Raw genomic sequence first — 25,298 nt, forward strand, 5'->3', positions numbered from 1 at the left:
TTAACCCTGGGTATTATCAGAAAAACAGATTGACCTGCTTTCCCTTTTGATGAACGCCCACCAGAGAGGTAACTCACTACATGGCTGGGTAATGCTGTAGGGCCTCCCAAAGCGAGGCAGGGTAACTGCTGGTACCATCCAGCAAGCCTGGGTGAGGGCCAATTCCCTCCCCCACTATCCGGACCTGGCCCCTCTCCACTCCACCACTTAGTCAGGAGACAGCAGCCTCCCTCCAGGACAAAGCAAAGGAAGGGGAGGTGAGAAAATCACCTCACCCTTCCAATGAGCAGCAGGGTGCTAAGCACCCTACGGATCTAACATAGGCAGGCTGAGAGAGCAGGAACACAGCCCCCCCCCTGCCTGGGGGGACAGACAGTCGGCTCTGCCGGCCTGGGTCAGCCCCCAATAGATACACTTCAAAGACCCAGGGCCTGCCCTGGGTCTTATTAAGAGAGCTTGCAGCTCTACAGAAAATCACAATCTGTTTGTAGACCCTGAACGGGGTCTCAAACAGGCTGCAGGTACACTGAACTCGGTGTCCTCCATTTCTTCCTCCTTTTCCGCAAAACCCTCCCACCTTAGAAGAGAAGGGAGAAGAACAAAGGAAAAAGAGGTACAGGGCACTGTACGGTGTCCACAACAAGTCGTGGGACAAGAAAGGCGGCACGGGCCAAAAGGGGGTAACCTCTGGACCCGGTGCCCAAAAGTATGATATCATATGGCTATGTGATTATTGTCATTATTTCATAACCATATCTGTAACAATAAAATCCTACGGCCTTTTATTGCCAACACTTGCAAACTGTGTGGTCTAACTCATTATGCGGGGTGGATGGGTCGGTTATGGCATTTTACATGCATACGGGTCCAGCACTTACAAAGTACACGCGCAGGTTTCATTGGATAATAATAATAATAATTTGGCATTTATATAGCGAACCTCGGGTATCTGAGCGCTGCTTATTATTACCCACGGTGTGTGGTGCTCATTTATCAACCTCGGAAGGATGAAAGGCTGAGTTTGGCCCCGCCGGTTAGCAAGCTCTGCACGGATGTCAAAGCGAGCGCTCTACTCGGTGTGCCACTTCACCGGATGGGAACCGGCGTTTGCTTTGCTGTTTCTTGATAACAAATTGCCACAACACACTAAATGTATTTGAAGCCAACATCTACATGCTTGTGTAGGTTTCTCTGTCAAGTACCTTCTACCCTTTACTTGACTCACTGAATGTGGAGCTAGAAACATCCACTTCCTGCTGTCTCGAAGCCAAAGTAATCGCAGTCAAATGTACAGAGCAAACAGCAGCAAGTCTGGAGAAAAGGATCCAAGACGAGAAGACGAAGCTCAACTCTATGCCGATTACTCGACCGGGGCCGCTGCATACGTCCCGCTCTTGAATCGCGATATAGCCAGCATCTCTGCTCAGAAAACAAACGCAAGTCCTCCAGACTTCACAAAAAGAGGCTTCAACAGGAAAGAAAAAAAAACAACCCCTAGAAGACTGCTCCAATAACAAACTTCCAACGCATCAGACTGCTTGACAACAGCACAATACCAGACACAAAAGCATTGTTGCAGGCTCACACCAAAGAAAACCTATCCCCAGACCCCCCCACCCCCATTGCTGACAATTAACTGAACACGACCGAGTTGACATGAAAATCCTTCTGCCCTGCCCTGAGGGCAGGAATCGGAAATCCCCCATGGCCTCTCCCAAGGGCAAGGTTTCTAACCATGCTAACATGGGCATATAGTAGCTACTAGAAAGAGTTAGTCTCTCTCCTCTAGTTCTTTTTACAGTTACGTTTAAACCTGCAAGTTCTGTCTCAAAGTGTGACGGCCTGGTCACCATACAGCCCCCTGCCTACTAGCACACTTGGAGGTGGTTAGACAGCGCCCTGGGGGGAAAGATGCTTCACTAGGAGTGCGCAGAAGAGAGAGCACAGCAGAGTTGGAGAAAGAGCCCGGGCTGCAGCTATGCAACACACACACACACAAGGATGTGCTGTAAAAGGAGACTGTCCAAGTAAGGGCAGCGGGAGGCGTTCCCTGAACATGACCCAGACGTTTTTACAGACGGGCAATTGGGAAGGAGTGAGGAGGAGGCATACTGCATAGCTGCACGCGCTGCTGGAGAGGCATGTGGCTCTCATGCCAGGAGGAGAGCAGAACAATGGAAAAAGTTACACACCGGCTTGCAACCATGTAAACGGCATAACATATCAATATGTAACCTGGTGGTGCTCCAAGAGTCCGCGCAACACTGTCCGCTCAACAGCTTGTGCAGCCCTGTTTTCTGACACGCTGACAAAAACCTCTCCACGTTGACCCAGACACACACTCACCCCCGCATGGGACTCAAATGGTCTCCTAAATGCTGCATGAAACCAGGCTGCAGTTTGGCTCTGGCCCTTTTTCTTACATTCACCTTTTCCCGATTCGGGGAGGGGTGGTACCCTTCAAATGTTTTCTTCTGTTCTACCAGGATGGTCCATAGAGAGTGACAGAGCTCAGATCAACAGATCCCAATGCAGTGGCAGCGCTCGTGGGGGAACCTGGTGCACCGCTGCAGGGCTTCACTTGGCCAAGTTTGGGTGTGGAGTCAGCTCCGAAGATCCAGCCTGACCCCTTAGGCAACAGGATTACAGGGTGGTACATGAAGCCCTTGCAAGCAACAGCGCCCATGCAGCCTGGAGATCCCACCACCCAAGGCCACTGCACCGCTTTCTGAGTGGCAAAGAGGCGAGTTGAGGCTTGTGGAAGGAGATGGCGATTGACTCGTGATCTGTGCACCGCTCTTGAAACCACAAAGAGTGCACGGGCACTGACGTAACCTGGCTCACCACTAGAGGCTGGTGAAGCTGGGAGGGACCCAAAGAGACGCTATTATAATGACAGTAGTGTGAGGCACCGAGGTATGAACGGGGTTATTGAACACACACTAAGGAGACACTACTGTGGAGATGGCCACAGCCCATGTACTGGTGAAACAAGGGCGGGCAAAAGCCCAAAATAGTAAAAACAGAGAGGCATGCAGCATACATCAAGGAAACACTAGGGTGGTAAATGACCAAACACTGGTTAAAACAGCGAGGGTTACTGTGCAGAAACTGGTGAACTAGGAGTCTTATTACACCGAACAAGTCAAACCTGCACATAAAGTGTGCTTTTGAAATGGAGTAGGGTTGGTGGCTTTCGACGAAACAAAATCGTGGCCACTGCACTCAACAGGGAACCCAGGAAAGGAGGGGGAATTGAATGCACAGTGAATATCATTGTGTAAAAGGCATGCACACTGGACGAAATACGGATATTGCAAGCATGTGTGGAGCTGCCACACACTTTTCCTCAGATTCGAACAGAGAAAAGTATGCGTCAAGTGAGGTGTGGAGCAGTGTGGCGAACGAGGATGGGGGATCGGGGGGGGGGGTAAAGGTCTATCTACATCATCACTAAACACATGTTTTTGTGTTCACTGCCTCGTTGTTGCAGGTATTCAGATACACTGCCCGGGTCTTTCATGCCTCTCGATCTTCGCTCATCACCACCTCACTGCAGCAACTTGTGCTCCCTGCACACCAGCCACTATGCCCATCCAGCGCAAGAGCACACGCGGCAAAATACAATCCAACTGTACATGCAACGAGCACATCGAGGCAATGAACAGCACAACACACAGAAGCAAACAAGGCAAATACCTTTTCCCAACAAGTCCTTCAGCTGGGCATCCTTGAGTGTGGTGCTGTTCAGCCGGTTACTGGACATACTCCTGCGCTCTGGGAAGGGGTGCCTGCGCCCGAGTGCCCCATGAGCCTTGGGCGCTCAGAGCGGCGCTCGGCCAGCCGGGGGGCCTGGCTGCGGTGGGGTGCGGGCCTCGGGGCGGCAAGCTCACTCCTTGCAGCACGCTCACAGCTGGGCGGCGGCGTCGTCGGCGGCTTTGCTCCTTTCGCCGGTCCGTGTCTCAGACCACCTGGGGCTCCCAGCCATCAGCTGCCATCCGCAGAGGTGGGTGCCAGCAGGTCACAAATCCAAGGTTATATATATATATATCCTGTGATGAAGTAGCGCGGTCTTCCAAAAGCCAGGCAATTTAAATGAATAGATGGCAAAAATGAAAAAAAGAAAAGTGACGCAGGAAACAGCTTGGACACGTAAACTCCCTTCATTTTATCCTTTCAGGTCCATGGTGTCAACATGCGCCCAAAAAATGTCAAGTGTGGTGGGGGCGAGGAACTCCCGTCCAAATGTTCTCTTCTGACCCGATCCTGTGGCCACTTCAGATTACTGCATTAAACAAAAAGGAGAAGGGTTAACAAAGCGCGCCCAGCCTGAGAAACGCGCAGTCCAGCCTCGCCGCTTGCCCTCTCTAGCCAGGAGCAGTTGACACTCGAAGGATGCCTTTAATTCTTCCGCATTTCTGATACAGCATGATGTGCGTCATTCCAAACCCCAAACACACTCCACACTACTTTAGTCAAGACTGTCTGAGGCTCTCTCGCTCGCCCTCCCTCCCCCGGCTCGCGCTCTCTCTCTCTCTCTCCCTTCAGTTCGCTGCCAAAAGTCTCCAGTTGCTGGCAGTTGCTCACACATGCTCTTTTGAATAAAGTCTGCATTGGAAACTGTCGATGTCATCCTGTATAAACCACACTGGGAAACAGCTCTGCTTTGTGTTGTTTTCGCCTGCTCTTCTCCACAGCTACAGTGACGCGAGAGCAAACATCATCCCACAGGAATGGCGCGGCCTGCAGCGGGGAAGGGAGGCACAGGATGCGGCCCCCGGACCTCGTCTTCCTCGTCAATCCCTTTACAACTCAAACCAATAAATAGCTGAATCATATCGTATGCACACACAGACTGCTGCAAACCATGTGCTAATAATTCAATATAAAACAAACGCACTACTACCCACATTCACGGTTTACAAAATGCAATCACATACATACTCCAGTTGCAATCCACACTTACATGGTGTGTGACCTTAGGCAAATACTAACTCAGTGTGCTGTGTGGACTTCAAATGTGGAAGTGTAGGTGTTTCCTGAAAGCAAACAGCCTTTAATTTCTACTGGACCCTTGCCATGCCCTAGAGTTGCGCTTAACTGAGCAGCCCTCAAGTTACCCTTAACTGAGCAGCCCGCCCTGCGCAAGCGTTCCGTCTCACTCACCAACGAACTAGAATCTGGAATCAACAAAAGTTCTCACGGGTGGGTTACAAAGACATCACAGTTATGTTCAAGTGCAACCCCTCAAAGAAAAAGTGATTCCTAACCAAGCCAGTTCCCAAAAGCGCCGTTTGCAATAGCAGCGAGGGCCACATATGGAGCCTTTCCGGAGTTGGTGTTTTCATAAGGGGGTCCTCTGAGGGGAAACAATGTCTCCTTGATGAATCAAATGAGATGGGCTGCCCAGGCACAGCAATGTTACCAAAGCAAGCCACGTGTCCCGGAGAAGCAGAAGTCTGGGGCGATAAAGGTGCTCGGGTGGAAGCGGCACTCTGCAAGAAGAAGGACCTCCAGAAGAAGTCATCCCTGAAAGAGGGAGGGCCCACGGAGGAGCAAGGGCCTCCATGAAAAGAACAGAGCCTCAGAAGCACGATCTGCGTGTAAAGCAGATTTTCCAAGAGAAACAGAGCCCTAAAGTGCAGGCTCCCACAGGGAACCGGTCTCGGTGTCAACGTTTCGCCACTAGCTACTAGATTCTGGGTCTTTGGGGCAGCTGGTTCAAATGCAGCAAATCTTTGAAATGTCTCCATACTGAGTTTTGCTATGTGTATGTTTTTCTGTCTATGAGAAGAGCCTCCATGCCAGGCCTAGTACAACCGGAGGGGAAGGCAGGGGAGGTGGGCCCAAGTGCGAAACCTCAGGAATGGCCTTGTTTTGTTACTGGCCAGGGGAAGGGTGCCTTATTCCTTGGCAGAGAGGTAGGATGGAACAGGCATCCATTTTTGCTTACAGATGTTTCAAGAATGTGCTTTTGGGATACTACGGTCTGCATGAATCGTTGTTCTGAGCTCTGCTGTTCCAGCTGCTCTTGTTGATATTTTGACATCTCGGTGCAGAGGAAGGTACTAGGGGGAGACTAGACCTACACAAGGCCTTGGTATTATTTGTCCAGTTAGGAATGGCTTCCTGCGACAAGGTATCTATCAAAAGGAGAGGTTGAGGGATTTCACCCTCACATCCACCACCCCCAACTGCTTTCTAGGTCTAGTAAATGGCAGGGGACAGCGAGGGGCTGTACTGGAGGCATATGCAAGCAGTGCAAGGCATTGGTGCGCAAGCTACTTTTCTGCTGTCAAATGATGCACGAGTCATTAGCAGCCACACTAAGCTGAGACTTCTCGTGTGAAGGGACAGGCATTGCACAACGATAGAATGGAGTAGGCAAGCAACACTATCAGGCAGAACTGTTTTCATTCCTAAAGGGATTAAACAATGCCCATTAGAGTGTGATGTTCAGGAACAATGCAACCTAACTTTTGGATCCAGTATAAGTAGATGAATAATCTAGACAACATTTTTGAGCATAGCAGAGACATTTGATTTTTTATTGATTATTTGTACATAAATCCACGAGTTTCCAAATACAGTTTCTGGTAGAGAAACTACATTTCCCAAGAGACCCTTTCCAAATGAGCCTGCATGGCAGCCATTTTGGTCTATTTAACACACGTTCTGCTTTCTGTTGCGCTTGCCAATCTAGTTCTGGGGTTGGGAGAAATGTTTGCTGCGTAACCTGGTTTCCCACAGCTACAGAGACGCCCATTTTGCTGCAACTACACGAGGAGCCCCTCGGAACAGCAAGAGACGTTAGCTCTGTGATTCGGAGCATAATTGAAACGGCAGGTATTGTTTGAAGATATTTTTGCAGATCTGAGAAACACCAGTTGAACATTGTGACGCTCAGATTTAGACTTTTTAAAACAATGTTAAAATGATTGCCAAAACGTAGCCAACAACTGAATGTATTAAACATGAAAGTAAGGCTGTTTTCAAGACAACTCGGACTCATGGGGACAATTGTATGAGTATAGGAAATTGGCATACCAAAAGTCAGAAACCAAAAGGCCCCGAGACCGATACGCTCGAGAGATTGTACACAAATAGGTACACAGCATGGGAAACTTCTGCCTTAAAACAACATGTTAAATAAACACCCCATACTACAGGCCACACCATTGATGCAAACTGCTGCAGATTGGATGCAGCTACAACAGCCCATAATTCCCCTTACTGTGGCGCGACCACCTCACCATTTCCTGTGTGATCTCAATGCCTACACACTAGCGCGCCTCTTTTCCTAAAGGTTTGAGGGGTGGTCAGTATTGCTTTCAATCTATGTCTCAGCCACACCCAAACAACCGTCCCGACCCCTACCCCAGTGAAACCCTGACAACCGCAAACCTTCTCCCTCTCATAGATATCAAAATAAGTTGTGATTCACATTAGGGAAGGCCTCAAATAAAGTTCTGTAAAGCAAGCTAGGCCTCCATTAGAAATATGCTAAACAACATCAGGCCTCGAGCGGAAGTCGAACCGCCAACCCTCGCTCATGGGGCTGTGCCAATACATCTGTGAAACTCACTTCCTTAACTTTGAATGACGGATCATCTCCTTGTCCACCAATACACCAAAGACATGGCTAGTTTCCTAGGTTTTCACTCATGATTAATGGCCTAATATGAGACGCGAAACGAGGATAACATGCTATGGGAGCGGTGTATCGGGGGGAGCTATACAATCATCACATGTCCACACGTTTTTGCTCCCGAATAAAAATTGCACGCAACTAGCTCTTGATAATTAATAACAAGATTTTGTAATAGGATGCAGCTAAAATCTCAGATGATGTGGTTTCTTTAGCAAATCCACCTGCCAAAGTGGTTACGGAGCAGGAAGGTCTATTTAGTGGCTGGATAATAGTCAAAATGCATCCAGAGAACGGATAGTAAACAACTCTGCTACAAATAAGCCATGTGTTAGAAAGTTACCTTTTTTTTAGTGTTCAGGCATGATCCCTCATTTTCAGGTCTTAAAGGCAAGCCATCAGGCACCTAAAGGAGATCTAGAACACTAGAGGTGCACAAATGGATGTCGATCAATTTGAGATGTGAAATTATTACTGCTAAATAGCATGATAGCATGGCGTTTACGAAAACTAAACAAAACACTGTCCCTCTGCTCAGGAATCAGCATTTCAGCAGACGCTAAAGGCAGAGCAGAAATAACCTCATCTTGAAACACTCCCAGTCAAGGAGTGTATCCCCTAGGGACAAAGGGAAGAAACCAATAATTGAATTCCTGGAGTCAATGAGATTCCATCCCCGTCTGTTTCTCCGCTTTATAGGCACGATATACCTTCCTTTCATCATGCGTGAAAGTACCCGAGCACTGACCTTTTGAAAGCTAACCGAGAAGCTTGCACTGAGCCTCACTGCCATCCAATTATGTTGCTGGGGTCAATGTTCATGAAAATATACTATTTGTGGTATTAAGGCCATTCTTCATGTGGGAGGCTGGATTTATAGGCGCTCATCAACATTTTTACGACTTTGTGGTGGATATTTATTCTGGGAGCTCTGCGGTTCTACGGGCCTACTCTATTGGCGCCCAGCAGAGGAACCTTTGCGTGCTGTAGGAACCTGAAGCAGAGTATAAGGCAGAGTCAGGACCTCCTTGAGCGGAGCAAGACTTCTGGTATGGGGCTACAGTTCCGAGGATGACGGGATGGGTTTCAGAGGCAAACCCAGCCACTTGCATAAAGACACACCAGGGACACGTCTGTTTAATGCTTTCAATAGCTTTGAGCGAAAAAAAAATCAGCCTCCAACGAGTGACCCTCAAGAAATCCCTTCTTGGTTTGATTTGCTTCACTCATGACATTCAAGCAAGCGAGAGAGGTTTCTCGTGCTAGTAAACTTGTCTGTAAGTGCCGACTGCTTGGCTTCTTTAATATTGCTTAAGACCTTAAACTTCTCCCCCCTTCTTGCTACCACTCTCCCATAAGTGCCATTCACATCACTTCAAAATAGGATTTCCCCACCTCTGCCTTTAGGAGTGTTTGAGTAAGAAAAAAGACGATCAGACAGGCCCAGTACGTAAAACTCGGATCCTGCACGTTAAACTATGGTGGAAACTCCCCTTGACTAGGTACACACGCTTCCCACTGAGTCATGTTGCTGGCACTAGTTATTTTGGAATATGCTGAAATGCAATAAAGAAAAAGCTGGGTAATTCCAATTCCACCTTGGTGGCCAATCCTTTTTCGTTGTGGTTTAACAGCAGAATTTCCTTTTCGGTTTTCCGCTGGACTTATATAGTTCAGTTTCCAAAAGCACATTTTAAGAGGTTTATGGAACTCTGCTGCAATCCTCTGAGCTTCCTCAAATTGCCATGGGAAGAAGATACATAGAAGCGGGTAAAGGAACAGAACAGGCCTGATGATCGTGAGCGAACCCCACTTTCCGCAACGCGGGACTGGACGTGGAGCTCTGATCTATGCGGTTACTTCAATTTAGGGTGCAATCTAAATCTCCGTTTGTATTCCGCACCTTGGCTTTATGTTCCCCATCCCTTGGTTTTATAGGGGTAAGAGTACCTCCCATCCCCCTCCGTCTCCGTCTCCCAGCAGCACCTAGACCTTTGCAAAGTCACAAGCAACCCCTTTCACCCACCCAGAAAACAGACTACCTTTGTAGAGCCTCCAAAAGAGACTACACCCGTTACCATGCTTCGGGACCATACCTTGGCGCACACATGCATTCTTCCTAAACGCAGGGAATCTGTAATCTCTTGTTGAAGCTCAACCCCCCCACCCCTAGCTCAAACCTCCTCCCCCCCACGCGCCGCTTGAAATCAGATCTTTTATTAAAAAAAGAAATAACGGTATTTTGCATTGAGAACCCTGGGATTATTCTTCCCTACACTCCAACAAATCCAAACTTGCATTTAAATTGAGTGTTTACATCACTCCTTCACGCAGTTTCGGGCTTGCAAGTTGCCACACTCTGTCCCCCTAGTCATATGTTTTTGGGCTAGACCAGATGACCTCATGGGAATTCAATGCAGCCATAACTCAAGAGTCTTAAAATCCAGAGCAATTTAATGACTTAAACGATTCCATTAACGACCTTGCAATGCATTATGGGCTCCAATCCAATGAAATGAATGCACCGTCTTGTTGCCGTTATTCAATATTCAGCAATATATATCCCCAGTGCATGTTTTACTCTTCCCTTTTCATAGGGCAGGGGCCTTGTCGAGGTCTGTACCCACGTGATCAGACTTCCTCTTCTGTGTTTAACATGTCAATTTCTAGATCTGAAATGCAGAAGGGACTTGCTTGAGCTCTTGCAAAAACTGCTTATGAGCCAAGGGGCTTGCACACATGGCTAAGCTTCATGGACCATCAAACAGCGAACAGACGCCCCTTTAATCTTGCCATCCCTTTATGATGCAACAATCCTGAAAGTGGACCAGAGCCTAAGACTGCTTCAAGGGTCAACACTAAACCTGTAACAAGCGACAACGTTTCAAAAACCCTTGCTATAAAAGACGGCCCCGAACAGGGTCGACCTAAAATATATATTTTATGGCAAAGTGTTTAAAACTAAGGGGGAGGAAGAGCAAAGTAGGAAGTATATAGAGGAATATTGCCCCTACTATAAACAAACAGTTTTTAATGGCCACATTTGGTCAATCTTGTAGAGAAAGCGTTTTTACAAATACTAATATCACACAGAATCATGTCCCTCTAGTTTTCAATTGTCAGCTAGATGAACTGTATTTTCTAGTATAGGTATTATGATTTCAAAATGCCACTGCTGGACGTGCTACTGTATTCAAATGCTCCGTTTTAAAACCAAAATGACAAAAAGGCATTTCACCATTCTCTGCGCTGCAGTGGAGCAAAAACACACAACGTAAATCCATTGTTACAGCGGCCGTTTAGTTTCTTGTGGGTTATTTTTATCTTCTCGATTCATTTTGGTACAGATGATTGGAAGGTTCCCAATTTGCGCAAGGATAATTCAACCCAGCACGCTACTTGTCAAAAGAGTTGATGAGATGTGAGGGGTAAAATGGGGATTCCTGAACAATGGCATCACTGGTCCAATGGCATGTACAACTGGGTGAAGATCTTTTCAGATTTCCAGCTCTTGGCCATCCATGGAGGCGGCTCGGCCCAGACGCGCTCGCAGCGCATCGTCTACCGTCCCCTGAATTGAATGACACCAATTAGGAACCCCTGAGGGCCTGGACTAAAGATGTGTCAATAAGACAACTGCTGTTAAGTCAAGAAAAGAATTGACTAAGCAGTCACTTTATCTATTAGGGCGATTTATCACCTTTTGGTACTAAGCTCAAACATTCCTCGAGACCTGTCAAAAAACCGGATGGAGTAACCTCCTCCAATTCTTCAGTCAATAAGAGAGACACCACAAAACCGTGCATGAAGGAACTTAGTATAGTGTCTTCTTGCGCCATCCATGCACATATTTAAAGTAAAACGCATGACCCCAGTAGTGCTGGGGTGAGTAGTTCTTACAAAACAAAACCTCTCACAACGGAAAGCACAAAGCTAGTATTATATGCGGAATGTCCTTTTATTTCATGAAATTATGGCCGGACTCACTCCGGGTGTGTTAGGGACATTGAAGGACACATTTTGATTCGCTGACAGAACACCATTGCTTTTCTGAAACGGGGCAAGTTCTATTTCCAGATTTCTGGCTTTTTTTTGATGGTATAGTTTAAAATGTAGGCATGTTTTATTTTATATCTGCCACTTTTACTGTGATTTTTTTTTAAAATCAGGCTGATGCAGTGCCCTTTTTCTGGAGAGAAAAAAAACCTGATTACAAATGTGGTGTGCCCCTCTGCTAGCAGTTCATCCTATTATCTCACTGAATCAGATTATGCGACATAAATAAAGATTCACGACGCCCCAGGGTTCTGGTGCTCCGATGCTGACGTGGTCTTCCAACAATAATAAAATGGAAGAATGGAGCAGATCCACGGTTATGTGGGCGGAAAGTGCAATGTGAATCTTTACGGTAGGTTTGACTGAAAAGCATTAACTTGCATCCTTACTCCATTCAGAGCCAAGGTGTCTGGAGTCAAAGTCAATCTTCCATTCTTTAACAACCCATCACTAATCGGGTTTACTTACTTTTGCTTTGTAATATAAGGAGACAACCTAAATGCCACCCTCTTTTCGAATAATCAAAGCTTTCACCGATGCAACCACTTTCCTTGGTGCAACCACTAGGTACACCGACCTGCTTCCCCAATCAAGCTTTTTGGAGGAAATGAAACAATTTTTTTAAAATTCCAACACCAGTTGAACTGGGTGCTCTCTTCTGTATCGGTGAACAATGAGCCTTGAGAAAAGAAACCCCTGTTTGTGTGTAAGATTTTTCAGAGTGTGTCAATAACAAATACTTCCAGGTTTTCATGGGGTGAGATGTCCTTCCTGGGTAAACCGGGGCAGAATTATTCTTCCAACTTCCGAATCATCTGAATTTTTACTGTATGCGGTGAACGCCAAATTTCCCAAACTTTGAAGAGATTCAAGTAAATGAGTTTGGGCAGGCAGATTCGCCTGGCTTTAGGGAAGCTGCTGGAGCTCTTGAGCAGTCCGAGGGAATCTTTCTGAGAGAGAGGGAGGAGGTGGGCGTGGACCCGTGTATGATGCTCTTGGAGAGCTGGGGCATTTCACTTCCTTTTCTAGCTAGGGCTTTTTGGGCTTGCTCATTGCATATAGTTGTAGGGAGAGACATTTAAAAGGAAAGGAAACTCAAGGTGTCTGGTGCGGTTTCAGATCTGAAGCATTTTGCTTTCATTTTTAGGTAGGGCAGTTTGGACTTCGAAAGAAATCATCACTTCATGTTGTGCATTTAATATTATAGGTGAGAATTTAGTACGGGTGATATTAGGCAGCGCTCAGACTATAATTCTATTTGTGCAAATAAGACAAAGGTAATCTGCATTTCATAGAAAGGTAGATTAGCCTTTAGGATTTCTATGGAGAGTTTTCACTTTCTTTGCCTTGCATCTCAAGAATCTACTTTGCAAATATGCACTGGGAATGCTTACTTGACGGCGTGCTCACACACAACCAGTTGAATTTATTTGCCATAACTTTGGGGGAATAGAAACACATTTGGGGGTGCTGGAAAAATTGTTGGAGGCGGTGGTGGCCATTTAATGACAGGATGATTAGCTGTGTGATGCAACACACCACCTGCTTGAGCACACTGTGAGCAGTGGGCCGGAGGAGAAATGTGAACTAGGCCAACTTGTTTAAATGTATGCAGTCCCACACTGGAGTGTGGGGGTGTGAAAGAAAATGTGGGGGGATTCCGGAAAATAGTTGGAGGTCATGGGTGATCGGGGGTAGCAGGCATACAGCACCTTTACTAAAAGGGTTCAGTGTCTGGTGTTTTAGTCAAAAGGCATCACCAATGAAGTTGTCCATAGAGTCAAAGGCTAAATGTGGGAGGGAAAGAAGAAGTTGCAGTGGAAAAGGTTGCATGTCTCAAACTCAAAACAGTAGCTGCTGCAATTGCTGGGGATATACAAATCTTGGTTATTAAAGTAGTACAATGTTGATCAATAACCACAAGTTGTACATCCACCACTGACACTGGTTGTTAGGGTTGCAAATAGTCTTTTCAATCTCATCTCTGGCATAGGGGTTTCTACCACTTCAGTACACCCAGAATGACCGACGTATAAAATGTATGAAAGAAAAAATGGAGTATCTTTTGGAGTCATTCGTTGACCACCATTTTAAGGTTAACATTGTGGCATACCAGACTGTGGGACGTAGGCTGACACATACAGAAGATACAGGTGGAATGAGCAAGACTGCACATGCAAGGCATTTGCAAGTTAAGATGATTGCATAGCAGAGGCTTGAAGGACAGGCCTCAAGAACAATCATTGAGCAGCCCCAAGCGCTACTTTTGTCTTCATCTGGTAGTGTCCTCTCCATTGTAACCGTGCCAGGTGCAGGACTCACTTCCCACCACCAGTCCCATCATCACCACCAGTCCAGCCCACTACTTCTGTAGCAGCAACATCTGCTGGAGGAGGCAGATTGTCTCCATAACTCGCCCCTTCAATGTTCAAAAAAATGTGCCCCCCTCTTCTGATTCCAAACAGGAGAGTAAGGGATCAACGTTCATTGGATCAGGCTCGCTGTACTCTTCCTGCATCACATCAGATTCCTCTCCCTGCACCCCTAGCATTTTTTCTCTATGAAAAGAAAAAAGTGAAGCTTGTTCAACAAAAATATCAAAAGTTGCCCTAACAGATAAACTGGCTTACATTTCCAGTTATGCAGGCAAATGCTAGTGAGGCTGATGGTCAGATGGACATTTTGCACAGGCATGGCTTGCCCCTCGATTATTTATAGTACTCACCCCCAAGTTTGCAAATACTTAAAGCAAAATCGTATTTGTCATCCAGCAATGCTTATTATATCTTTGAGTGTCAGACAACCTCGCTCCAGAGTGTCTTGCCAGCAGGACACGCTGCACATTGTGTGTGTCATTTTAAACAAGTTACATGTACTTCTCCCTCGCTCATGTGGGAGCAGGACTGTGGCGCAGATGGTCTCCAATAAGCACCCCCTCATGACATATGAGCAATGTAAATGTGTTCATAGCACTTGCGATCTTCATAGAAGCGAAAGAAATGGAGGCACATGGACCGGCTTCACCGAATAACTGGTAGGGAACCCCATTCTTTGGGTGGTAGAATTCCTCAGACAAGGCTACCAGTAAAACCAGCAATACCATATCATTTTCAGATTTCCAAAACATTATGTGGATGGGGGGGGGGGCGTAAGGGGGCAGTCTTAACCCCCTCTGAACTGGCTGGTGAGAAAACCTGCTGAAAATGGAGATAGTAACATTGTACGTTTTCCAAAAATATTTAAATTCCTCCTGTCTCCTGAAAACAGAGCGCAGGGTTGGCTTAGACATACTTCCCCCCCGTCTCTGTACAGCATAGAAATCGGATTGCCAAACATGATATATGATATGGCATTTATAACGCGCCTATACACAAGTGTTTCAAGGCGCGACGAGGCAAGGGAGGGGAACAAAAGGAGGATGGACAACGATCCTACTAGGCCAGGTGTCATTCATATCACGCAAGTGCATGGGCAGGGGACGGAGGAGAAGTGCGGGGGGGAAGCGGAGAGGACAATGCAGTACTTGGGATAAGACAATATTAACAATAAGTAAAAGTACGGCCAGCAGGTGGCAAGTAGAAGGGTAAGTGCAGACGTCCGGTGTCAAGTGCTAGAAGTTTTTTTTATGTTATTTTTTTACTTGATTTAATTGTTTAAAAAAAAAGAATTTTTACAAGATTGTTCCCGAGTGTAGAGAAATTACAAGGTCCGGATCTTGCCAGCCTCTGCTGTTTTGAGAAGGGTAGTTGAATGGGAAGGATTGAGTGGAGATGCAGTTTTATTTCATCGCAGCGTCCTCTCCTCTGGTTGTGTTGTTTACTTTGTCCTGGTCCTGACGATTCAAAAGGCCAAGACTTTCGTAGAACCCCACAACTGCGATTGTCCATTTAGTGTTCTCCCCACTCATCAAATTGTTCAATTTCCCCTCATCGTCCACAAAGTCAAATTTGCCTAATAAGTGCCCCAGATGATGAGAACGAGTTTCGTCTACACCTCTTCATGTTAGAAGTAGGTGCTTCAAGGTTTCGATTGAATCTGGTTGGGAGCAGAATCGGCAGAGGCTGGTGGTGGCTTGTTTTCTCCTCTCTAGTATCTCGTGTGTATGCGATGTTAAGGTGGATCCGCATAAAGCTTTCACGGAGCTTCTTGGAAGGGCACTTCAGTAGATATGTTCTCGTTTGATTCATTTTAACTGGGTTGTTTGGGCTGTTTTTTATTGATTTTACTAGCTGGACTTCATCTATAGTTTGAATCCAGTCTCTCTCCATCACTCTTTTTTTAACTTTTCCCGGGGTGTGAATAAGATCCTCTCGAGTACAACCTGCCCAGTCAAGACGGGAGATGATTTTCTACTCCCATTGTTGGAGCATCTTGCACTTCCCTGCTCTCATTTCTTGTTCAACTGCCTTAAGTATCATCGAGGAGTTCGGTGAGAGCATTTTGCGATATAGCATCAATACATTCCGTGCTATGATCGAGTTTAGTGACTTTAGAATAAGTTTGTTCCGGATTACTCCCACAGGTTGCGATTGTGGTAAATTGAGGACTTTGCGCCAGTAGCATCCTTCTACTTTCAGCCAAAAATTTGATGTAATGTAAGGCATAGCTTCCACCCCATACGTTAAGGTGGGGATGACTTTCATCCTGTAGAAAGTCAGCACTGGGGCAAGTGAGAAACGGCCATACTTTCTGGAAAGCATTTTGGTCTGTGTTATTAGCAGGTATAGCTTTTTCAGAATGGTCTCACACATCGGATTTTCTTTGATGCTTTTATTGAGTGTTATGCCGAGGTATTTAAAGTCCTCAACCGCTTCCAGCGTTTCTTCTCGTACTTTCCATGTGAATTTCACCTTTTTGCTCACGCCTTTTCCCAAAATCATAATTTTAGTTTTTCTTGATTCATTTGGCGCTTTTTTGCCTGCATGTAGGAGTCCAAGTTCGTCAATTGCCTTTGGAGGCCTATAGGCGTTTGGTCGAGCAGGATGATGTCGTCTGCGTTCATCATTCTCGATATTTGCTCTTCACCTATTCTTGGGGGGAAGGATCGTGCCTTTGCCTCTTGATCTTTGTAGTCCGAGGTGTATGCGTTGTAAAGGGCTGGTGCAAATGGGCAGCCCTGCTTTACTCCTTGTTCGATTATTATCGAGGATGACAGGAGGCCTTGTTGGTTTAGGCGCACGCACATCGACGTGTCAGAGTACAGCTCCTTGATGGGGTTCAAAATTTCAGATGGACAATTGCTGTTTGAGTTTTTTCCAGAGCACAGTTCTGTCGACGCAGTCAAAGGCCTTTGTTAGATTGATAAAGGCCATATAGATTTTGGGGTGTTTCCATTACTTTGGCTTTCAAGGTATTCTGAGCTAAGATGTTGTCAGTCGTTGCTGAGTTTTTTACAAAGCATGTTTGTAGCGGGTCCGTCATGTTGCCGAGGGCTACCCAACTTTTGAAGCTTTCCAAGATAAATGCTGCAAAGTGTTTGCCTATCGAGTCTAGTAATGATATAGGCCGGTAGTTGCTCGGGTTGTCTCTTGCACCTTTCTTGAAGATGGGCACCATGGTCGCCTTTTTCCAAGATGGTGGAATGGTTGAGGCTGTGTTACAGTTCTTGAAAACTTCTCCCATGAACTTGGACCAACTTTCAGCCTTTTGTTTAAGGTCGAAGTTGGCGATGCCGGCTGGTCCTGCCGCACTTGAGCCATTGAGTTTTTTGATTTTATTGAGAATTGACTCTTGGTCTGTTGGAACTTTCCATTTTACTTTGTCATCAGTAGATATGCATGTTGGGACTTTCAGGGGAGCTTTATAAAGTTGTTCAAAATGTTTCACCCAGCTCAATTCGCCTACTGCGCTGGTTAACGGCTGGTTTTCTCCCTTTGTTCTTCCGTTAATCAGAGACCAAAAGTCCTTTGGTTTTTTTGCTGCAGATTGTGCGTAGCATCAGTTCGGCATCCTCTTGGTTTCTCTGATATCTATTAGCTCTGAGCCACTGTTGGTAGTTTTTAGTAGCTTTGTCTAAATCTTTTAAGTCGATTTCTGAGCCTGATTTGTTTGCTCTTCTTTTTAGTTTTCTGCCCAAATTCCTCTTTTCCACCAGTTGTTGGTTGAAAGCGTGGTTTATCATTACTGGGCGTTTGAAGTCTTTTTTTACCGGCTTTCTGTGGACTATCAGAGCTGGAGAGTAATCCGTTATGTTTTTTGCTAAGTGGATGCCATAATTGGAGCGCTCAGAATAGTCTTTCATCAGGGCGTTGATTGCGTTATCTGATAAACTAATATGAATACCCTGCGAGTCTGCTTCCAAAGGCAGCGTCGATCTTGGTTCTTCTTTTGAGCTTGTCTGCCACTGGTGAAGTAGCAAGCTGTGGTCACTGTTTTCCGTTCTTCTAACCTTGAAGGACGCAAAATGTTCTAGAAGACTTCTGGATACGTGGATTTAGTCAATGACCGCCTCTTTGCCCTCTCTCTCTCTCCCATGTTGGAATGAGGATATCTTCTGTGCTATTTATCAGGTGCAGGTTATGCAGGTCTCTAGATTTCATGAGGCTTGACCACAGAGCAGCTCTTCCACATGGGCTTTTCTTATTGGCTAGTAAATCGATGTTTAGATCTCCGGCAATCATTATATGTTTGATGCACTCTTCTATTACGGCTGAGTCGATTGTCCGTTCCACTTCCATCATAAGTTGTTCGTTCTGGATTCTCAGAGGGTTCCAGTAGATATTAAGGACCAGGATCTTCTCTAGCATCTGTGTTTTGTTAGGGCTTTTGATCGGGGTTGACCATGAAATTATTGATGCCAAGATGAATTCCGATTTCTTCAAGACCTTGGTCAAAGATGGGGAACTTCCTGACTTGACCGCTGTTATTAGGCCCGATCGTGGTCTGCCTTTTTGCCCTTTTTGTGCCGGGAAGTGTGCTAGTTCAAAACCATCTAAGCAGGGTTTGTTAATGAGCCATGTCTCTTGAAGGCAAAGTACATCAAACTCAGACAGTTGCACGTCTGTTCTCACAGTCAAATGGGCAAAGCCCCTCGTGTTCCAAGATGCCAATGATAGTGTAGATATGTCGTTTGATCCTAGGTGGTGCCAAGATGGATTGCTGGTGGCCTTGTATAGTGGCTACTTTGTTCTTAGCTGGTTTACTTGCTTCGCGAACCAATCCCTGTTTTCGTCAGACTTACGAGGAGCTTTCTCTCCAAGGCTCCACTTCTGTTTGGTATCGGTAGGTGGTGTAATTTTTTTCTTTTGGTTGACATTCTTTGGGATTGCGCTGTCGTTGCTCCTCTTTCCCCTGATGTCTATCTGGTGGACTAGGTGAATTGTCTTTTTTCTGTTTTCGCAGCTGTGTTAGGTCGTAGCTCCTCTGCAAGTCTCTAGTTGTTTTTTCCCCTCTCTACTCTCTAAAGTTAGTTACTCTCTCTGGGGCGGCCTGTGATGGTCTAGTGTAGGAGAATCTCCTACTACGCGAGTTATGGTTTCGTGTAGTTCTTGCAAATCTTCCTTTTTTACCGCTTTCTCCTCCGTCGTTTCATCCACTTGGTTCAGCGTCGCATTCGTTGCTAGAGTAAGCTCGAGCCCCAAATGTTTTAGTTCGTCCTTTGCGCTGTAAAGTAGTTTTTGGGCCTCATTGAATTGACATGTAGGAATGAGCTGTCCTTTCTTCCATTGGAGTTAGGTTCCAAGATGTCAATGTTTAGCGAGACCGCTTTAAGGGGCTTTATTTGCTCGAAGATGCTTGATAGCGCTTTGTAGTTTAGAGTCCAGTTATCTCGTTATTCGCAGAGTCTTTGGAGCTTGAAGTGAAGTGCTAGAAGTGGGACCGTAGGGATACAGAAAACAGTCACTAAGTGCGGGGGATGCCAGGAAGGCAGTGCAGGAGAGCGACAGGTGGGGAGTGGACCTGGGCCCGAGATCAGAGGGTGGCCAGGTAACCAGTGCAATTCCAGTGTCAGCAAGGAAATCAGCAAGGGAGAGGAGGAGAAAAAGCAGACGCAAAGAGAAAGGTTTTGAGGTGCTTCCAGAATCGAAGATGATTCTCCTCTAGTTTCAGGGAGGCCGGGATGCTGTTCCAGAGGGAGGCCGCAGCCGAAGAAAGATCTACCACCAACTCGTTGCTTGGAGAAGCGACTGACCCTGAGGGAGTTGGTGGCAGAGGAGCGAAGAGCTCGAGAAGGAAGGTATTTAGGAACAGAGAGTTGAAGGTATTGAGGCCCCAGAAGGCCTTGTGGACCACGCAGAGGGTTTTGAACTTAATCCTCGCAGCCACTGGGAGCCAATACAGAGATTTCAGTCCTGGAGAGATACGATCCCTGGGCTTGAGGCTAAGGACAAGTCTCGCAGTCCTGTTCTGGATAAGTTGCAGAGGGCGGAGAGTAGAAGCAGGCAGATTTAGAAAGAGGCTGTTGCAATAGTCCAGCCTGGAGAGAACTGGAGCTCTGGAGAAAGTGAGCTTCTGGGGGGAGGAGAGGAACGGAAGAATACCTCTGAGGAGGTGCAGCTGGTAGTGTGACGTCAGAGATGTGAGGAGAGAAGAAGAGTGTAGAGTTGAAGATGACCCCGAGATTTTATTGCCTTGCAGGTGGGAGCAGGAAGGGGGCCAAGAGAGGCCGGCTAGAGAGCTAGAGGAAAGGAGGGAGTGGGAGTGCCGGTGAGGAGAATCTCAGTCTTACTGGTATTAAGGCAGAGATCACTGGCAGCACACCACTCCTGGATAGCAGACAGACAGTCAGATGAGGGTAGTAGGAGGAGGAGGAGGAGGACGGGGGTAGCCTGCCGATGAGCCGAGTGTCATCTGCGTAGCACTGAAAGTTGGGGCAGAGAGCAGCTATGCGGTTGGCCAGGAGTGCCAGGTATTGGTTGAACAGCCAGGGAGAGAGGTTAGACCCCTGGGGGACACCACAGGTAGAGAAAAAGATGGCAGAGAGAAAGGACCCAAGTTGAACCTGGGAGGGTCGGTCGGAGAAGAAAGAAGTCAGCCACGCCAGAGCCTGACCAGTGATACCCAGGTTATCACGCAGATGGCTGAGCAGGATGGCATGGTTGACAGTATCAAAGGCAGAAGAGAGATCAAGCAGGATGAGGACGCAAGGGGTGTTAGAGTCAAGGTTGGAGAGCAGGTCTTCATGGATGTTCAGGAGAGCAGTTTGCGTGCTTCTGGCAGCTCTGAAGCCAGACTGGTGGTCATGAAGACAACCAACAGATTCAACGTGAAAATTAAGCTGGGAGATGGCCAGTTTCTCCAGGAGCTTACCCAGGAAGGGAGTGATGGAGATGGGACGATAATTAGCCGGGCAGGAGGGGTCGGCAGAGGGTTTCTTAAGTAGGGGGTGCACAAGGGAGTGCTTCAGGGCGGATGGGAAGACTCCAGTGGCGAAGGAGTGCATGCAGAAATCGGCCAGGGAGTCAATGTGGTCCTTGATGAGACTTTCATAGATCAGACTTGTCTAGAAACCTTGTCAGCAGAGAAAAGGGGAAAGGCAAAGAAGGAGGGAGGAGAGGAGGCTTCAGAAAGGCCAAAGGAAGAGCAGGGCATGGAGTGTGGGAGAGGATAGGAGAGAGGACAGGATGTCCTGAGTTTTAAAAATGAAGTGAGAAGCCAGGGCCTCGGAGGGGACAGGAAAGGTAGATACTGCAGCAGGATTGGCCAGTTCTTTGCAGATTTTAAAGAGTTTGGCCGAGTTGTTTGATGTTGCAGAGACGCGTGCTTGGATATGCGCTCTCTTCTTGGTTAGGACAGAGAGCTGGTATTGCCTTGTTGATCCAGTTATTGTTTGTCTATAGCAGTTGGGGTGCAAGGGATTGATGAGTGCTCCCATAACTGCTAATCTATTGAGGAGTCGGCTACCTTGACCAGTCCATGTTCGACTGACGAGGACTGTATCATTGGGCATATTTAATTTCTACACTTCGCAAATAAGATCACAACAGGGTTGAGGGGATCGAGTTTTGTAAAATACTGCAGCGACTTACAAAATCTCATCCACGACATACTGCATCACTCCAAAAACAATCCACACGCAAGCAATGGATTGTGCAAGTGCCCATTCACGTATGCTAGCCAGCTACTACCATTCCCAGTCAACAAATACAGATAACATTCATGCAAGTTAGGTAGGGTTCGCCGCCTGGAATTGCAGTTGCCGAGGTACCACGTTTCTCAAAGTCTCTCTGAAGACGCAGAGCTCTCATGATCCCTAGGGTAGCATAGCTGGAGTAGGTGCTCTAGATGCACAAGGAATGCATGATCTCCAACTTTCCTGTGTGCACCTACAACTCAGGCCCATTATGACCTGGGTTTCTAGTAGCATCTAGCCTCTTCTGAGCAAATGCAGGCCTCCGAGTGCCATCAGGAGACGCACACGAGACTCCTGCATTATCATTTCTTCCTCACGGTGGATACACATGCAAAAAGATACTGATAAACCCTAGCAGTTCTGTGGCTCTCAGCAAATGCAGAACAATGCCTGTCCCAGAAAACGGGGCAAAACCATAAACAGCAAGGGAAAAAAACACAATAGACAACTAGAACAGGAAGTCTGTGCTCAGATACACTGAATTTTTTTCTCTGGAAGTTTTATTTTCTGGTATGGCTCTTTTGTGAAACGGTTCTTAATTTCATACCATGCCTCTTCAGCCATGGACATCAGTGTGTTGGTTTCTTGGGCTGATGCAGTAGATGGTGTTTGAGACTGTATTGCAGTTGTATAAATCACCATACACCCTCAATAAAATGCATGCTTTACATGTAATGCCGGCATACCCCATGATGCTTTGTTCTGTGGCTGTGTACTGGAGGTGAACTTCCAGGGGTGGTTACTAGGTGGCACTGTGACGTGGGTGGCTTTGGAACACACCGCATGTTCTACAGTTACATAACTTGCAATACATAAAATTACATGTCAGATTATCATTGAGCTTTGGGCAATTTTGGAATGCACTCACTCAGTAAAAAAAAAAATGTCGAAGCCAGCAAACAGCTTTTTTGTATTTTCTTTGCTCTCATGCTACACTTTGCCTTCGGGGCTCACGGTGCAGACGTTTTGGTATAAAACAAAATCCCGAATGTGTGTTGTTTTGCTCCACTGTCTGCAGCCCAAACTATTAAACAGCCCAGATGCAACCAGATACGATTATCTTTCACAAGCTACAAATCCAGGTTTGTTTTCCTTTTAAAGTTCACATCACACCATATCAGATTTAAATTATTCAGCTCTGATAAAGTAGGAAACACCTGCTGTCCTTTTCCCCCTGATACTTATCGAGGTTTAACAAACATTCTGCAAGCCCCGCCTAGGGGAAACCCTGCCAAACGAATGACTTCCGGCTCCTAATAGCACACGTCTGACAAAGAAGGCGGCACGCTCTGCAACACTCGCAGGAACAGCAGCAATAGTTCATGGTGCAGCCGTTTTGCAATCTGAAATTGAAAGGTCAGTTTCGAGGAAAAATTGCAGGCAAACACGCAATCCTAAAATGCAACATATGTGATCTAGAAAACAAAATGGACTCTTAATAATATGCATTAATGTATGTTACACTCCCACAATACAAATATCTCCCCTTTCCACTATCATTCGACTGTTCAATCCGCATGCCCCTTGCAGAAAGATTCTGCTGGAGTACAGCAAGGAGCATTTCAATAGGTAGCATTGCCTTTCGTATAATTCATGCCCAGTTAAACTTAATAAGCAAGCTCCAATTTTTCCATAATACTAGCTGGAACTTTTATGGAACATTGCAGCTCACAAGGTCCCAGAGTTACGCCAAGATAACCAACTTGCCTGTTAGGTGAAAAGTGGGGGTCTAGTACAAGGCCCCCAAGCTAACCATCACTCAATGAGAAACCTCCAGAATAAAGGACTCGCGAGACCACCAAAGTAGATTTGGAAATCCGGAGGATGAGGGCAGGAGATCAGCAGAACAACAGGCACATTACACAACAGCAGCGAGCTTGACTAGGCCTGTTGGTTGCACTGCCTATTTGGAAAGCACAAAACCAGCATAGCGGGGCCCGTGCTTTTCATGGAGATTGAGCATCTGCTGTGGGGTGCATTGGGTGTTTGTTGAAGCCTCGCTAGAGGACAAGAGAACAGGGCTTGCTGAGGTGCAGAGCACTAGTGGGCCTTGGATGTGTTGAAGGTTCTTCATCACCTAGCTCTGGTGGACTGGGAGGGACTAGAAGGCCTCTCAAATCAAGCCTCGCTCTTAGAGTGGTTTCAGAGAGCTAACACAATGGCAGAAGAGGGTCAAATTAAGTCTCCTGGCTGCTTAGTAGTAAAAGCAGTAAAACAACAAGATGGTAGAAAAGAGAGCGTAAGAATGACTACAAACGATTAGAATGTATTCACTGCAGTATCTGAAATCAAAAAGACACTAAAAGCCTTCACGATTAAAGACAACTATCGCAGTGATGAACAAGAGGACACAAAATCTCCCCTCTCCTCCTCGCTCGCCTTCAGCTTATTCCACTTCCTGTTCCCCACTTCCTTCCCCTCTGCACCCCCTCTTCCCTCATTTATCTTCATTGGCAAACTGTTCTAATTGCTGTATTACTGGTTTGACTCATATTTTGTAATTGCTTCTACTGTTATTGTATTCTTGTTGTTATAATATAAAGCACTTTGGCGTAAAGCGCTATATAAACACAATAAACAAACATAAAATAGCAGCAACATGGTAGTGAGTTTGCAAAACCTTTGAAAAGACCACTAATTGGTGATGTATAATGGAGTACCCAAACGGCTGACCGGGACATGCTCCATCTTTTAATGAGAGGCAGGGATACTTTGCAAGGATGAGTCAGCTGTCTCTGCAATTTGTCTCTGGAGTAAAGTTGTAACAGCCGAGAGGTTTGTGCGCCTGTTGGAGTCAGACTCATTCTGCAACGGAGCCGGACATACGGTCGAAGGTTTCCCCTGCTGTGCAACGCAGACTTTAGGTGAAAAGGGCACTCTGGGTATGAAGAACGAGGGTCTGAAGGTATTAGTCTTGCAGAAAAGTCGAACAAGTGCAAGGATATGTCGTTTAAGGTGCAAAGCAGATCTTAAATGTCACGAAGGTCATAGAACAAGGCCAGGGGGACAGAGCGACTGTAACATAGCCTATTGTCTTCTTTCAGGAGCTCGACAGAGTCGAAACACATTTCTGGGTGCTTTTCGGTACGTTAAATTGTATTCAAGTTGATTCAGCAACACAGTGCAACTCAACAAGCCGCAATGACTCGAGGTTCAAAGAAGCTTGCGACAAACAGCAGTGTTCATATTCACGTGATTCAAAGGTTTTATTGGGTCTTTTTGCGTGAAGCAGCAATTCGACTTCAGCAGTGAGCTGGCTCGACTGGGGTCTAGTGATGCAGTGTGGTTGGACAAGTGGCAATGTTTTGAGGCTCACAGAAGCCTGAGGCAGGAAGATAATGTTTGGATCAGCAAAGCTTGAAGCGGTTTAGAAGTAAAGCGTGCCAAATGCAGGTCCATTCGGTCTTTGCAGTGGCCCAAATGCATTACGAGCAATTGCAGCAGATTGCCATTAACATGAAATGGCAAAGAGAGCCAAATGCAGCTTCTTTGGCCATGGGTTTGCCACAAGAGCCTCCACTG

At 46.4% G+C, this 25,298-nt stretch overlaps 1 protein-coding gene across 4 annotated transcripts in view; it reads right to left on the reverse strand.

Annotated features, from left to right (window-relative positions):
- The window catches only part of LDLRAD4 (low density lipoprotein receptor class A domain containing 4), a 411,417-nt gene that overhangs the window by 141,553 nt on the left and 244,566 nt on the right, over positions 1-25,298 (reverse strand). For 2 of the 4 annotated variants that reach the window (XM_069620817.1, XM_069620818.1), the window contains exon 2: positions 3,700-4,285. The exons of the other annotated variants lie outside the window; for them this stretch is intronic. In XM_069620817.1, the coding sequence (XP_069476918.1) occupies positions 3,700-3,766 (67 nt within the window). In that variant the 5' untranslated portion in view covers positions 3,767-4,285. The remainder of the gene's footprint in view (positions 1-3,699; positions 4,286-25,298) is intronic. 4 annotated transcript variants of the gene reach the window in all.

This window comes from Ambystoma mexicanum, chromosome 5q (assembly GCF_040938575.1).
Source record: "Ambystoma mexicanum isolate Mex_15411 chromosome 5q, UKY_AmexF1_1, whole genome shotgun sequence".
NCBI lineage: Eukaryota > Metazoa > Chordata > Amphibia > Caudata > Ambystomatidae > Ambystoma > Ambystoma mexicanum.